This window comes from Ctenopharyngodon idella, chromosome 9 (genome assembly GCF_019924925.1).
Source record: "Ctenopharyngodon idella isolate HZGC_01 chromosome 9, HZGC01, whole genome shotgun sequence".
NCBI lineage: Eukaryota > Metazoa > Chordata > Actinopteri > Cypriniformes > Xenocyprididae > Ctenopharyngodon > Ctenopharyngodon idella.
In genome coordinates, this window is record NC_067228.1 from 13,596,083 (window position 1) to 13,612,487 (window position 16,405).

Consider the following 16,405-nt stretch of genomic DNA (forward strand, 5'->3'; position numbering starts at 1 on the left):
GCAGACTTCAAACACATGCGACATGAAAGCGCCTCAAACATCAACCTGTATACAACTACCATTCTGTGAGTTATTTGCTTTGGACTGTCCAGGGAATTGTTTGACAGTACGGCAGAGGCATGGAAAATGGATAACATGCTTGTTTTGGTACAACATGTATAGATAGACCACTGGTTTGAAGCAGTTCTAAGCGTGTGTAATGTGTCCACCGACCCCCTCGATGCAGGATTTCAGCATCATCTCATCGTTTCTCAAAAGCAGGCGAAAGCCACCGTTAGAATATTATCAGTGACATTCCTCTCAAAAAACATGTAAAAGTTTGTACAGAATCTCAATTGCAGAGACGACAACAGAAGAGAACGTCTGTGCCGTTGAGTTTTGTTCACAGGGACTGATGGGGGAGGGATGAGAAAATATTTTATTGCCCACAGGATTGCTCTGTGGTTTTTGTTGAAGTTTAAATATCTTCCACTCCCCATATTTTAGACCTCCTCTTGGCATGAGTGGAAACCAAACAGCATTGTATCTCTACCTCATCTGCCATGGGCTGAGAAAAAAAAGGAAAAAAAGAAACTGTTGCTCAAGCCACATATTTCTCCCATGACTCTTTGCTCATCTCTTGGCAGTGATGATATGTTTCCTTACCAAAAAACACCCATAAATCAGATTAACAACCGAAAAGACCACCGGTGTGGAAGTTTGATGCTGGCACAGGGATTTTGCAATGTTTGTTTGTGTTATGTATCTGTCATTCACCTACTCTTGTATCAGTAACAAAAGCGCCCATTGTGTAATCTCTTCAAAACTGAGCAAAACACAGATGGATTAGCGCTGTTAACATCCGTGCCTCGTAAACGTTGGCTTTGGTCCGAGTTAAATTGGGATTTACACGGGGCGAGAGCTGCTGGAAAATAAGAGGGGGCTTGGATTATCTTTGACAGTGTGTCCCATTTCATCCTTTTTCCTTTTTTTCCAGCCTCTCTTTTTGTCATCATCACTGGTTGCAGATTGTTAATCTCCATGTGGCCTGGATAGGTCTTCATCCGTTGGATTACAGGACTGTCTTATTGCAGGCGCTGACCGGGGCGTATGGTCAGAAAGGGCAGCTGTTTGCAGGTGCATGTGATGAGGGCTTAAATTTGCTTCTGAAAAGCCCATTTACCTAAGAGGGCAACCTTGTTTTTCATGGTGACCAACAAGCACATGTTCTTACCAAAAAAAAACTGCAGTGAAGAAGACATTTACTAAAGTACACCATCAGACAGTCACATGGGCTGGCATGGGCTTTCCCTCTGCTGGACCTTTGTATTTTAGGCGATCATTCTCTGGAGGCAATTACGCAATGCTTTTTTTTCTTTTTCTCTTGAAATCCAGACATATTTGTGTATCTCTCGTTCTTCTCAGACTGTGCAGTGGGCACTAATGACCAAGTAAAAAAGACTGACACGTCACCACACTGTGCTGGCATGGATCGTGACTTGTTCCACAACTCCTCCTGTGCCCTGCTCATTGCCACAGCCGTGCCTCCGAGACCCCCATTAGAGAGGGATGGTGCTTGGAACGACATGATATGTTGGAATTTTGAAAACGGCACAAAGGATTTAAAGCTGACTTGCAAGCAAAGGCAGAATTCCAGGAAATTTTTTACTTTTGATGTTTGCACACAATTAAAACTAATGAATCAGTGTCGCATAACAGTAGAAAGTGGAAAACGAATCGTTTACTGACAGTCGAAATGTAATGAAAGAAAGTCAGCACATACATTTTCACAGCCGTTTGTGTATAGTTACCCCCTTATTAGGACCCCAGCATGCACCCCTCCCTGTGGAGGAACAGTGAGAACGATCGACACGGTCATGGTTTGTTTTGTCTTGTTTTACCGGAGGCTTTGCCTCTGCTATTTTCAGCTGACCCTAATCAATCCCCAGATAACTGAATCCTGGGCTTTCAAGAGCCCCATTAATTAGCCCTTTCGCTTCCTTCTGATTTGAATCCTTTAACGTCATGCTTTTGCAGTAAATAGAGTTTGAATTTTAAAACATGCACCTCATGGGTGCGACTTAAAGGGGAATATTTAATCATAGCTGTCTAAATGAGAGGATCATATTCTTTTAAGTGGTACCGGATGACTGCTAATGAGGATTCGCCGGGTCCCTGCAGAACCCTTTTTTCGTATTTGTTTTATTTGGTTTCTGTCTCATTGCACTCTAAGGTCAAAGGGTAAGAAAACCCCCTATTTTAGTATTGGGAAGTAACACACACATATTTACGTGGGCATTTACACTACCGTTTAAAAGTTTGGGGTCAGTAAGATAATTTTGTTGTTGTTGTTGAAAGAAATTATTCAGCAAGGGTACATTAAATTGATCAAAAGTTACAAAAGATTTATATTTCTCTCTGTGTTTGTGTGTGGTTCAGGTATTCCCTACGTTATAGGGACAAAATGTCCTCAAAAAGATGGCAATATTCAAAATCCTTGTCCTTGTGGGGACATCTTTTTGTCCCCATGAGCAAAAACAGCTTATAAATCATATTAAATTATGTGTTTTGAAAGTGTGAAGATGCAGAAAGTTTTCTGTGATGGGTAAGTTTAGGGGTAGGTTTTAGGGATAGAATATATAGTTTTTACAGTATAAAAATCATTATGTCTATGGAAGGTCCCCATAAAACATGAAAACCCAATGTGTGAGTGTGTGAGTGTGTGTGTGTGTGTGTGTGTGTGTGTGTGTGTAATTGTATTAAATTTATTTAATAAATTATTTAATGGTTTTAAAAATAAATAAATAAATAAATACTTTTTAAAATAATTTCATAATGTAATATATAATAAATATATCATAATAATAAATACAAGTATTTATTATGAATAATGCTTAGAAACTAAGAGCAATCTTGATTGATTTTTTGCAGTGTGTGTCCATACTAGCGGTTTAATCTCCGCCTCTAACTTTATTTGGGTCATCCATGTTTGCCACTTATCATTAACATCTGCATTTAAAATGTCCCTTAAGTGTAGCTTGTAGAAAGTTTCTAATAATTAATCACTAATATGCTTGTTTTGTACGTTTATTAATCTGCATTAATGCCCAGACCAGACGTCACAGACCAGCAGCAGCCGCAAGTGCGTTTTAGTGAACTTGTGTTTGTGCGGGTCTCCACTCTTCCAGTTTTAGTGCGAGAGGCACGTTGAGCCCCAACAATCCCTGCATAACATAACTGACATATTAATTAACCCTCCGCTATGCTGTCAGTAGGAAATAAGGCATCACGACCCTCATGAAGGCTGTTTTAGTTACTAGACTGACAGGCCGGGTAATAGGCATCCCTGCAGTCGCCATGTCACCTCCCCGCAGGTCAACCAGTCTTAGTCCGGAGGAGGTAGCAATCACATCCACAATGTAGCGAATCAAAGAGGCTGCAAAATTAATGAGGGAATCAACGTCAAGCCATGGGGGAAAAGGCAACATAAAAGAACCGGAAATGAGAGGAAATAAGCCCTCACTAATACCTCATCTAAGGAGATTCCACCCAAGTGGGAGGTGTCTTTTGTCAAAGCGCTTCTGCCCCGGTAATTGTTTTTGACCTTCAACATCGTCATTTTTGTGAAGAGAGCTCTTTCTCAGACAGTATACAGAACGGCAGTGCTGACGAGCTCAGAGATTTGTCAAAGCCTCTTTTGTGCAACGTGTATGAGCTCTGTAAGGCCGTTGTTCGGTAACGTACCTCTGCTTTATCAAGAGGATGAGCCACATGGATCATCATTTGACTGTCAGGGTTTTGAAAGGACTTTAGGCGCGCAGTTTAGGCCAAAGAGAAGGATTTCAAACCAGTGCGTCAAGGGTGTTTGTATTCAGAGGGAAGCTTCTTCATCAGATGTGCTGTCAGCATGTTGAATAAAACGGGGGCTCGCACTTCCGAAATGCACTTAGAAAGTAATTCCATGAGAAAGAGGACTTACAAGTTTGCGGTCATTTGATAATAGAATTGTTTAAAGCAATTGATTTTTATTTATTTATTTATTTATTGGAAAGTGTGTAATTTCTGCTTTGACATTTTAGACACACTTTTTTTATACCAACATTCGACTCAATTATCAAAGATATAAAAGATATACAGTATTTTTTTTTAATTTTTTTATTAGTTTATTTGGATTTGTTTTATTTTATTTCTATACATGTACATACGATTAGGCAAAATACTCACTGATCTTCTCATAGTACAAAATAAAATTGAAAATGCATTTAATAAAACATATTCTTTGAAGTACTCCTCGTTTAATCTTCTTAGAACCTGTAAAGTGTGTCTTGGATTTAAAGGCACACTTTAGACTTCAGAGTGAACTATTTTTGAGGTAATGAAGCCTTGCCAGTGATCGCTGTGAAGCTGCTCACCAGATCTCTTGGCTGAGCTCAGAGCTTTAATGGAAGCACACCAGCAATCAGCGGCCTGGCTGGATCACAGTGACAGAACATGTGGCCTCAGCTTCAGATGTGTAATTAAGGTATACGAGCTGTGATTCGTAGAGGAACTTTGAGAACTCATACCACGCACCTCAAATGTAAATAATTGTATTAGCATTTCCATTTGTTTACACGTTTCTGCGAAATCAAAATTAAAAATGTCAAACATTGAAATTTCATCAGAGTTTGTTTAATCAGATTTTACCTTTTCTCAGTATGTTTTTTATTATTTCAAGAATAACATTAGAACATATGGGTAAACAGAGAAAAGTTGAAGGTCATTTTAAAAAAATAATGAAAAGCAGAAATGGACTTTTGGTCGCAAAATTTGCATGGACATTTTGTGGTTGCAAAAATTAAGATCAGTTAAAGATGCTAAAAAAAAATCAAAGTGATAAGTGTAATACAGCTTTGAATTGTTGTTTTTCAATATATCAGAATGGGTTCTGTTTATTTATTTATTTATTTATTTTTTCTGAGCAAAAATTAAATATACATTTTTACCATGATTTACAGAAGACACCTACTAAAATGTCATTCAGTGTAACAATCTTGTTTATGCATATTTACAACAAAAATCTATTTATGCCATATTAAAGACTAATTACTTTTCCCCAAATGCTAATTACTTGTAATTTTACATTTTTAAACTTTGCCACTATCCCAGGTTTTGCCAATTTGTCAGCAAGAACTTTTTACTCATTTAAAATGCAATAAAATTGAGTGTGCTCACTTATTCTTTTACATATTTTAATACATACAGGTCAGAACAAGTATGTTGTTTCAATTTTTACATGAATATAAGTGTTACACTGAATGACAATGTAACATTATTTCACCCACATTTTGACATTTTATTCTCCCAAAACTTATTTGAAACCTTAAAAGTAGATGTTTTTCCTGCATTTAATGTGCTTTCTATGTATATAAAATCACTTTTGTAAATTTCTGTTGATGCGGACATCTAAATGTCGTTTACCCATATATAGTGCGTATACATATAATAATAATAATAATAATAATAATAATAATAATATATATATATATATATATATATATATATATATATATATATATATATATAACGGTTAGTTCCTGTCCTTGATTCTGATTGGTCAATAGCTGTGTTTTATTCATGATAAAACACGACTATGACCGCTTCACCCAGCAGTTCTGTGTATCACTACACAACACCCTTAGCAACCACTCTTAGCAACGTAAACTGTTTGTTCTCAATTGATATTGTTCATTGAAGCTTACTGTATTATGTAGAAGAGTATTGTGAGAAAGAGATCGAGTGAGCGAGTTTATTACCTGCATTCAGATTTAGCATTTTCCTTCAGGTCAGTCCTATGTTCATAATAAAAAATCTGTTTAAATGTCCGCTGCAATATCTTGTCCTTTTAACAGTTAAGGGGTTTTCCCGTGACTGACAGCGCTAGTCAAAGCATTTGTTAGTTGCATCTTGTTCCGTGTTCACAACAATTCAGTTTTTTCAATGTAAAAGTCTTCACTACTGACTGACACACTGATAAAGACAGTCTTTGCCACCATCTAATGGCATAATAATGTAACTTCTGTTGCTGTTCACGGTCAGGGACTATTTTTTCCAGCGGAAGGAATGCTTTAGTGAAAGTTTACTTCATGAAAGTTGCATTGATACATATTTTTGGCTTTAATATTTGTATTGTGTGGTAACCGTTTTATAAATGCAATAAGGTACTCGAGGCTAGTGCTGTATCGTGAATAAGTCACGGCTGAAGGGTGTTGCAACCCCTTCAGCTGTGACTTATTCACAATACAGCACAGCCTCTCATACCTTATTGCTTACATATATTATTGTTATTATTATTATCATTATCATTATCATTATTATTATTATTATTATTAATAATAATAATAATAAATAATTTAAAAACAAATATGGTTCCCATAACGTAGGGAATACCAGGACCACACACACACACAAAATATGCTATATGATTAAATGTTAATGTTAATATGATGGGTACTGATTTTTATTTTCTACACTTTATTTTTGAATTCCTATTTCGTAATATTTTTGTTACTTTCCTGCTATTAATTAATTTGTATTTATGTTATTGTTTCCAACTGTGAAATAGTCAATGTTTTGTTTCTGCTTTTCTCTTTCTGGCTAAAGGGAACATGACAAAAACCCACAGCTGTTCTTCCAGACCTTACTGAAACTCAAAGAGCGACAGCTGAGCTTTGAAGTTTCTGTGCTGGGAGAGACCTTCACTGACGTTCCAGGTACGTCATATGCTGGAGGGATTAGGGACGGGGATATAATTAAGCAATTATAGTGTGATATTGCTTTTACACAACAGTTCTTTTAGACAAAATTTTCCAGTTAGTAGCCATATCATTTTTTCTTCACCAAAACTGGATTTATTTATTTATTTATTTATTTCCCTTTCTCTCCTTACTTTTCATAGAATGATTTAGTTGTTTGACACCTCTGATGTCATGCAGAAATGTAATTACATGTTTAACTTTGAAACAAATTTGTTAAGTGCATCGCTTAAGGTTCAAAGTTCGTCTGTTTATCGCACACAGGCAACATTTTTATTGGCAAAATACACTCCTCATTAGCGAACAATTATGTTTTAATATCTTTCGGACAGTCTTAAGTATTTATGGCGTCGTGTTCATTTCGTTTATGTGCCCGCACACTCTAGTGCTGCCAAAGCGAGACTTACAGGAAACACAATCTCTTATATTGAGATGCAAAGTTTTATCGTGGCATAAACAGCCATGGGACCAAAAGAAATAAACAGATCGTAAAGGTTGCTCATGTTATGAAATTATGTTTACGATTGCTCGGAAGGCAATCACTTTGAAACGGTTTTAATCTATTTTGATTTTGCTAATAGAATCATGTTATTGATTATTTGTGCCCTTCTCCATTTTATGTCCAAATTTATGATGACCTTGCTCATTTTATCTCCTCGCAAAATATGACCAAAACTTTAAACATCCCTCTCTCCGCTAATTACTACACGTCGATATTGAGGCCTCTGTCCCTTTCTCTGTTCCTTCCCACTATAGACATCTTTTCAGAAGCCAAAGAACAGTTGGTTGACCACATCCAGCACTGGGGTTTCATGCCCAGTAAGGAAGATTACCTCAAAGCGCTGTGCCAAGCAGATGTCGTCGTTTCCACAGCCAAGCACGAGTTTTTCGGAGTAGCAATGTGAGTTTCATCTGCTGTCTGTCACAGAAATATGTTCTCCCCAAACATAAATTCACCACAGTGGTTTATTTATGTTGATTAGCGTAAGTGTTGTTTGCTGCTTTTATGAAATTTAGGAAAATGTATCAGTTTTAGTTTATTTAGTCATTCATATTAGTACAATACCACAGAATTCATAGTAACTCCCATTTGTTTAGCAGCCAAAGTTATGTGAAACAATACAAAATCAACGCTAATACAGAAAGACAGCTCCATCATGCCACATTTTAACACAAAATGTGAAGATTACCTTGAGCGCGTAATTCTTCAAACCCCACACAGGCCCAGAAAAGTTCATGGCTTAATTGAAAGGTTGCTTTTAATCCCAAAGGCCGGTCCTCCCCTTCTGGGGGTGTTTCAGAGTCAGGAGGGTACTGCGTGGGTTTTGGAGCGACCTTTGAAAGCACCAGCCTTGATGTGTTCAGTATCGCCCGGATCAATATCTTCAGTCACCTGTGCTTGACTTTTGAAGAGTTTGTTAGATAATGCCCAGGGCCAAGGTAGCACTCATCCAAAGTGTGCTAGCAGGGGCTCGTTCTACACAGGAGACTTCAGTCATCCTTGTTCTGTATGTTAAATGTATACATCCTATTTGATGACAGCACTGATAAATTTTCTGGGCTGTGATATCGATTGGATGGAAACATCCTTTGCTTTGCGAGGTAACGGTTTAGACTCGCGTTCCCTCTGGGACTCTTACTACATACGGCTGAGGTTGTTCTCGATTTCATTAGATCAAAGTCCAGTGGAGAGGAGGAATAAGGAGACTCCTCAGCTGTGTGTGTTTTACGTTTATGTCCTCAGGCGATGTGTGTGTTCAAACACTGATCAAACACCTGCTGTCGGCTTTTCTTAATAATGTTTAACTTCCAAAAAACATCTCTTTGAATTGAGCTGAATAAGGGTAATTAATGACTGGGTGTTTCTTTAACTATGAGCACACCATGGGAGTATTGTCTTTTTATTTATTTTTTTTAAAGAATTTTCTTTTTTTTTTTTTTTTTCTTTAAGGAAAAATCCCTCCACAGTTTCATTTTGCACCACATCTCAAAGCATGTTTTTTTTTTTTTTTTTGACTCATTTGTATTGTCAAGGTGAATGTCTAAAACTAATAGCTAGTATATTATGTATCCTAAGTACTTGGACAATTCACAATTGCATAATTTAACAAAATAGCATCTTGATTTGAAATGAAGCACAATAAAATAATTTATTATATATATTTTTTTATATTTAAAATAATAATAGTAATATTTATCTTTAATATTTATCACTTCTTATACTTCATCTCAAGCATACTCTTTACTGAGACTGTTGAATCCTTTGTAAACAAGTGAACTAAATTTAGAAGAAAAAAAACCATTTGTGTGCGATGGAAATTATGCCACAACAAGTTGTTATTTTTGGAAAAACTGATATGCATCATTTTCACAAAACAAACACTGAGATTTATCATGTTTTTATTCACTTAGATTATCATAATCATATCATAATATTTTAAGAAATATTTGAATACTTTAAAGGGGACCTATTATGCCCCTTTTTACAAGATGTCTCAGGTGTCCCCAGAATGTGTCTGTGAAGTTTCAGCTCAAAATACCCCACAGATCATTTATTATACCATGTTGTAAATGCCCATTTTTGAGTGGAAGCAAAAACATGCTGTTTTCATGCATGTATCTTTAAATGCAAATGAGCTGCTGCTCCCCGCCCTCGTGCCTCGGATACTTTGCCAAAAACTAACAAAACCTCTGTTTGGTTTTGATTATCATCTCTATCATACTCATGTGACATTGCAGTCATCATGAAAGTTTATTATTTGCATGTGTTTTAAAGCCATAACAGTTTAAACTTCTGATATATGGTTTTCTAAGCGCGCACATCCGAAGCACGCGCACAGAAAGCTGGCTGTCAGACGGCGCGCCCTGTGAGTATTAAACTAAGTTCTCTTTCACGTCTTACTGCACTTAAACTTTCAAATACACACAAGGTAATGTCAAAAACAGTTGGGTTATGTCTGTGAACGTAAACCGCAGTGAAAGAAAGCGCCTTTAAATAGCATGTATATATTAGTTCTGTTTATTAAAGTGACAGCAGCGTAATATACAGTATCTACTGCTGTATATGCTGTTAATATGAATAATACAACAAAAGAAATACAGAAAATCACTCACTGCTCTTGACTGAATAATTTTAGTAGCTTTAATAGGAGTACATTTCTTACTTGAATGCTGCTGTTAGATGCTCTGGCGAGGAGATAAACATGGTGGTCTGTGTACAGCTCACTCAGGGGAGGAGCTAAGCTAATAGGGCAGATTCTGTCACCAGTCGTGGGCGGGGCCTGTTCCAGCGTGACATCATGGCTCCTGAACGGCTCATTTTGAGGCACTGTTTCAGATTTATGGGGAAAATAAATAATGGAGTGGATAGATTTTTACCACAAGGGTGATTGTGTACACACATTGCGGACACACAATTATGTTTTAAAAACAGTATAAAAGTGAGTTTTGCATAATAGGTCCCCTTTAAGGTATAAAATCTGAAAAAGGGTAAAACAATGAAATCTGTACATAAGACATTTGAAAAGAACAATGTGACCGTATAAAAAAAAAAAAAAAAAAAAATTGTTCGTTTTAATAAAAATCAACCCCTGGGACATAAAAGTGCCTGAAATTGAAGAAACATCCACTTACTAAATCAATTTTGCCTCAAAGGACTGATGACATGAGAAAAAGGCCTCAGAACTTGAATCACCTGCTCAAATGCTTTCGCCGATCAGTCCTTGCGTCTCATTGGTCAGCTCCGCGCCACGCAAGGGGACTTTTCTCCACCGTGTTCTGTCCTCGTTATTGTGGAAATTAGCCTAATCTGATTAATTGTCAGCAGACGCCCATCCGTGCCCTCCAGAAAAACAGTAAGGCAGCCAAGCAGAATGATCGCCTAATTATATTTGAGATGAAAAGCCTGATAAGCATTTGCACGCTCACACATTAACTGCATTGACATGGAACTGACCTTAATCAGTTTCATACGACGGGCTGTCATAGACTCCAGCCGAGCAACTTTGATTTACTGTGTTCACTGTGAATTTGATCAGGGAAAGGGATGTTGACGTTGCAGAGAAGGTAATACTACCCTAAACCTTCACTGTCTGGTGTTTGCTCAAGGATGGTGACTGTTGTGCTGTTGTTTTTCTTTTCCTTTGCAGAGAAATTATAGCTAGGCAATGTGTTTTTTTCCTCCTCCAACTGGCCTATAATGTGTTGGAATAAAGAGATGTGAATAAAAATGGATATTTTATTGCTTTGGTGTGAATAGAAAATGCATTGGACAATGTTAGCATGCATCTTCTAGCTGATAATTAATAGAACATGTTCATTTATTCTATATATTAACTGCTCGATCTATGACTCCTGAAACTGCGAAAAAAAGAAAATGTATGCTTTGTTTTCTTTTCACAGATCTGAAGATTTGCTGTTAACAGTATATGAGTGACCATTAAATATGTAACAATACAAACACAACTTTGTGACTCTGAGACGTTTCACAAATCCACAGGATTGTTTGAGAAGATTTGTCCCATTGCTCAATCAGAATCTTGAAATTTCTGCTGTGAATGGCAGAGGGCTAATCGGATATTAAAATATGCATGGTTTTAGCATGGGAAATGAGATGAGGATCTGATGGTGAAGGGAGAGATGGATAGACTCATTAAATATTAATACTCATTCTACAAAATATTTAAACAGCCGGTCATTTCCACTGCCAGCAATAGGGGTTCAAATGAGTTGAATCAGTTGGGAGCAAAGTTTGCCCTAGATTGAACTATTTGATGAACTAAAAGCATGAGATAGTGTCAAAACTATGCCATAGTTATGAGGTAGCTTTAGTTCATTAGGTATTTGAAGTATAGAAAAATTGAAACTGATGTAGTCCAGGGTGGCGCTTCATCTGTCGGGTGGTCAGTTGGGAAAATAACGAGATACCAGCTAGTTATTATGGCTTTGTTTAGTATTGGCAGCTGTTTTGGTTTTGTTGTCAGCCCCATACTGCTGAAATTTTATTGGTGCTGTTTCAGAAATTGCTAATTGCGAAATGGAGCCAAGTCATTTCAATAGATTTTGTCAATACAATACTAATGCAGTATGGAATCGAACCTTATATGACATAAATCTTCTCTTTCAGGTTAGAAGCGGTCCATTGTGGTTGTTATCCCCTGTGTCCGAAGGCTTTGGTCTATCCTGAAATATTCCCTGGTAAAATTCTTCTCTCATTTTCATGATTTGCCAGTGATAAGAAGACTAGCTCAATTTCATATGCAAAAGAAGATTTATTGTCACAGGCAAAGCTGATATGTTCAACTTCTGTGTATAATGACTTATTCATCTTAAAGCACAATCGAAGAATTTGCCATAAACCATTCTGGCATTTTTATATAAATAAATAAATATAACCACAGTTCAATAATGTACAGCATCACACACAGCATGGTGTCAGCTGAATTTTTAATGCGGAAAGTGCCTGCGATCTCATCTGCATTTTGAGGTTTCTTACTTATCAAATATGTATTTTCCTCTTGTAGCAACATATCTGTATTCAACACCTGAACAGCTGTGCAAAAGACTACAAGACTTCTGCAAACGTCCACAATTAGTCAGACAACATGTTATACAGGTAAATAATGTTCATTTCACTGGAAATCATAAAAAACAATAAAGACTTCTACAGAGAAACATGTTTAGTGCTTTTTAGTCATAAAATACTGTGATTTGTACATGAATAAACATTCAAGGCTAATACATGTTGGTTAAAGGGTTAGTTCACCCAAAAATGAAATTTCTGTCATTAATTACTCACCCTCATGTCGTTCCACACCCGTAAGACCTTTGTTCATCTTCAGAACACAAATTAAGATATTTTTGATAAAAGCTGATGACAGCAAGATATATTTAAAACAGTTCATGTGACTACAGTGCTTCAACCTTAATGTTATGAAGTGACGAGAATACTTTTTTGTGTGCCAAAAAAAAAAAACTAACGACTTTATTCAACAATATCTAGTGATGGGCGATTTCAAAACCCTGCTTCATGAAGCTTTACGAATCTTTTGTTTCGAATCAGTGGTTCGATACAGCAGTTTGATACACGCTCCAAAACCACAGTGTTTTGAAATCGCCCATCACTACATATTGTTGAATAAAGTCGTTTTTTTTGTTTTGTTTTTTTGCGCACAGAAAGTATTCTCGTCACTTCGAAATATTAAGGTTAAACCACTGTAGTCACATGAACTGTTTTTTTAATACATCTTTAGTAGCTTTCTAGGCATTGAAAGTGTTAATTATCTTGCTGGCAATGCAGGCCTCACTGAGCCATCGGATTTTATCAGAAATATTTTATTTTGTGTTCTAAAGATGAACGAAGGTCTTACAGTTGTTGAACGACATGAGGGTGAGTAATTAATGACTGAATTTTCATTTTTGGGTGAACTAACCCTTTAACGTGATCAGTAATCAATGGCTCATATTCATAACTTGCCTTTTTTTTTGGCCCTAAATCCCTTTAAGGTGTACTATAAATCAGTTAAGTCAAGGTATTTATTGTCATTGAAGTACAACAAGATTAATAAAAGTCATCAACTGGTGGATCACAAGTCTGTTCTAAGGTCCTGTGGAAAGCAGGAGAAAAAAAGCAATGCTATATGCAAAATATACATGCAATACTATATAATCGTGCACAGTTAGGAGAGAAAAATAAAGTCTTATTTTACACAGGAAAAGAAAATGCTCCATGTTTATTTTGTTGTTAAGGTCAAAGGTCATGCATCCACTGTATTTTGAGGTGAATTTGCCACTTGTAGAAGTTTTAATGCAAGATAAAAGAAAATATGAACATTAAATATGGTTTGACATCGTTTACGCTTTGTATGTCATCCACAATTTAAGTTATTGAATTATTAATATACACATTTAATAATAATAATAAATATACAAAATTTCGTACTTTTTTTTTTTTTTGTTACATAAAACAGTCGTGGTTCTGGCTTGAGTCTCACTTGAAGTTGAATTTAAAAGGATGAAATTATTAAAATCTACATCCTGAAGCTAAACCACTTGAGAACCACTCCTTAACTAATCATAAAACAATCGGATTTCAATTCTGTCATAACACTTTCACAGTTCTCTGCTTTTTCCATCTCATTCCTATTATTCTCTTTGTCTCTCTGTTTCCTAGGTGAATCTCAGCGCTTTCTCCTGGGATACTCTGGGGGATGGTTTCAGATCTCTCCTGAGAGCAGACGGCGACATGATGTTAACAGGGGAGCACGTCACGACGTGACCCCCAAGAGATACATTATGATTTAAAATTCAGCCTCATTGTTAAAGAGAGTTTATGACCCTGAAAAAAACCTCTCTACCTCTCTGCTATTACTTAAGAAAAACATGTATATGTGATTTTAATGTCTTTTGTGTGCCGGAAAAAAGCAACTTTATATTTGTGGTTAATGGAAAAAAGAACAAAGTAAAAATAAACAATCAAAAAACCTGAAACCGCTTTCGTGTCGCGCAAAGGCGGGCCCACCTCATATTTCGGTTCATATCCATTTTTATCCTTTGTGCCGGAGGACTCCAGCCTGGAATTCTGGAGTCTTTGGTTCCCACTCCGACAGAGCGGCAGCCAAGTTGCGGCTTGAAATGTTGTGGGCTCTTTCTCCACCTGAGGTTGCCAGGTTGTGACAAAGTCCCCTGAGGCTCAGTAAAGGTTGATGCAAGGCTTCCCCAGGACTGTGGTTGAATCTAAATATGGTTCTTTTATTTTCCTTGCATCTGAGATCTGGCTGTACGTTGCAGCTGGGAACCCGCTACATAATTAAGGGGGCATGGTAACTAGCTATTTATATGTGTTTGCAAAATGTAAAATCTGGGCAAACTAACAATGGCCTGTCAGATTTTCCATAAAGATATAAGTGTCTGCTTTCACATCACAGCAATGCCACAATCACACGGCCCACTTCAGGCCTGCCAACATATGTGTTATTAAAAAAGGCCTGACTTTTATTGCAGGAGTTATTGAAGGATTCCTCCTTTATTATCAGACATTCTCTCAATATAGCGGGGGACTTTCTGGCGTTATTATTTCAGATGCATCGATTTTTCAGGTGCGCCGGACGGAGGATTCGAATTAAAGGCTCAAATATAATCACATCGCCATCTTTTCGCGCACAGCCGAGATTAGTCTCATTACTCCTCATTAAGTAGGATGCTTCCTTTATAGCTCATAGAAAAAAATAGTCTTAATATCCTACCTCCATATGTAACGTATTTCATATTTTAGGGAGTCAGTGAGTTTGTGTCCCGTATGATATTTTGAATGAGTCTGCATTATCACATATGATTTGCCTCTTTGTGTTTATCTCAAAGAGAATACTTGTGACTTGTGTTATTTATAAGGAGCAGATGGATGTGATTGCACCTTATCCTGCATTGTCAGATGAGTTTGCCATCTACCCCAGGCCGACCTGAGGTCAGGACCTAATGACGCCATAAAGCCTATAACCTGCCGTTTCGGCACAAAATGTCACCCCACATATAAAAAGTTAATAGCAACCTCTATAAACCCAGTGCACATTAAACCATTTCATTGGCTTGTTGCTGTTTTCTCACTGATGGTGTTCTAGGGAAGCTAATTTAATGCCGGCCGAATTCAATGGCAAAACAAATGGTATTAAGACTTGTGCGGTCTTCTTATTTCCCCAACAGTTCACGTTTGGTGTCCCGTTGGAGCAGCACAGAGCTTGGAAAGCTGCCATTCATATTATATGACTATATTTGTAGATATATTAATATCTGACAGGGGAATCACTAAAGTGAATTTGATCTGATACAGCATCAGGTATAAATACTCATCAGTTTTGAGGTTAGTTATGATATTCAGACCTTTGAACGTTATCAGATAATGGTATCTCAATTACATTCTTGGAAGAATACTTTAAGCATTCTCTCTGTCGTTTCTGAGATCATTGCTGTAACAGGAACAGAGTTCAGAGCAGCAACTCGCTGCAAATGAAATGCACAGAATCATCACAGCCTCCTCTGAAACCAGCAAAAGGATTTAGGAAAATGGAAAATGGAAATGGCACTTTAATGAGAACCCTCAAGTTCTGAATTGGGCAAAATTTAGTGGTCACAGTACAGTTTGAGCATGGCTGTCACCAAATTAGGAAGGATTTATTTCTTCATATGTATTAAAAGTGTATTTATTTTAATATGTTTTTGTAATTTTTGCTAAATAAATGGAATATTATTCCAACCTTCTAGGTCAACAGGTCAGCTCTCGAATTAACCCCACTGACTAGCACCTGTAATATCTATCACCTTATTTTTGTGAATTTCATTAGATCACAGTTCTTATTCGTCAAATGACATTGTTACTATCTAATAATATAAATAACATATGATCATTTTAAAAGAATTTATTTTCTAAAACAAGGGAAGGACAGTAAGTAAAGGTTTGTAAATGATTTGTTAGGGATGGACTGTACATGAAGAAGCTTTTATTTGCTTTGCGTGCTGCTCGATGCCAGTTTATTTATTTTAGTCTTTTTTTTTCACACCGGCTCATGTTGTGGCACGCTGTCCAATTATCCCATTACCAAGGGGGAAGTGTGTACTACTGTTTGTGGTTGTACAGTACG

At 36.9% G+C, this 16,405-nt stretch overlaps 1 protein-coding gene across 6 annotated transcripts in view; it reads left to right on the forward strand.

Annotated features, from left to right (window-relative positions):
* gtdc1 (glycosyltransferase-like domain containing 1) overlaps positions 1-16,033 on the forward strand; it is a 48,322-nt gene extending 32,289 nt beyond the window's left edge. For all 6 annotated transcript variants that reach the window (XM_051906500.1, XM_051906497.1, XM_051906502.1 and 3 more), the window contains 5 exons: positions 6,622-6,731; positions 7,530-7,674; positions 11,899-11,969; positions 12,296-12,387; positions 13,945-16,033. In XM_051906500.1, the coding sequence (XP_051762460.1) occupies positions 6,622-6,731; positions 7,530-7,674; positions 11,899-11,969; positions 12,296-12,387; positions 13,945-14,049 (523 nt within the window). In that variant the 3' untranslated portion in view covers positions 14,050-16,033. The remainder of the gene's footprint in view (positions 1-6,621; positions 6,732-7,529; positions 7,675-11,898; positions 11,970-12,295; positions 12,388-13,944) is intronic.
* The last annotated feature ends 372 nt before the right edge of the window (positions 16,034-16,405 follow it).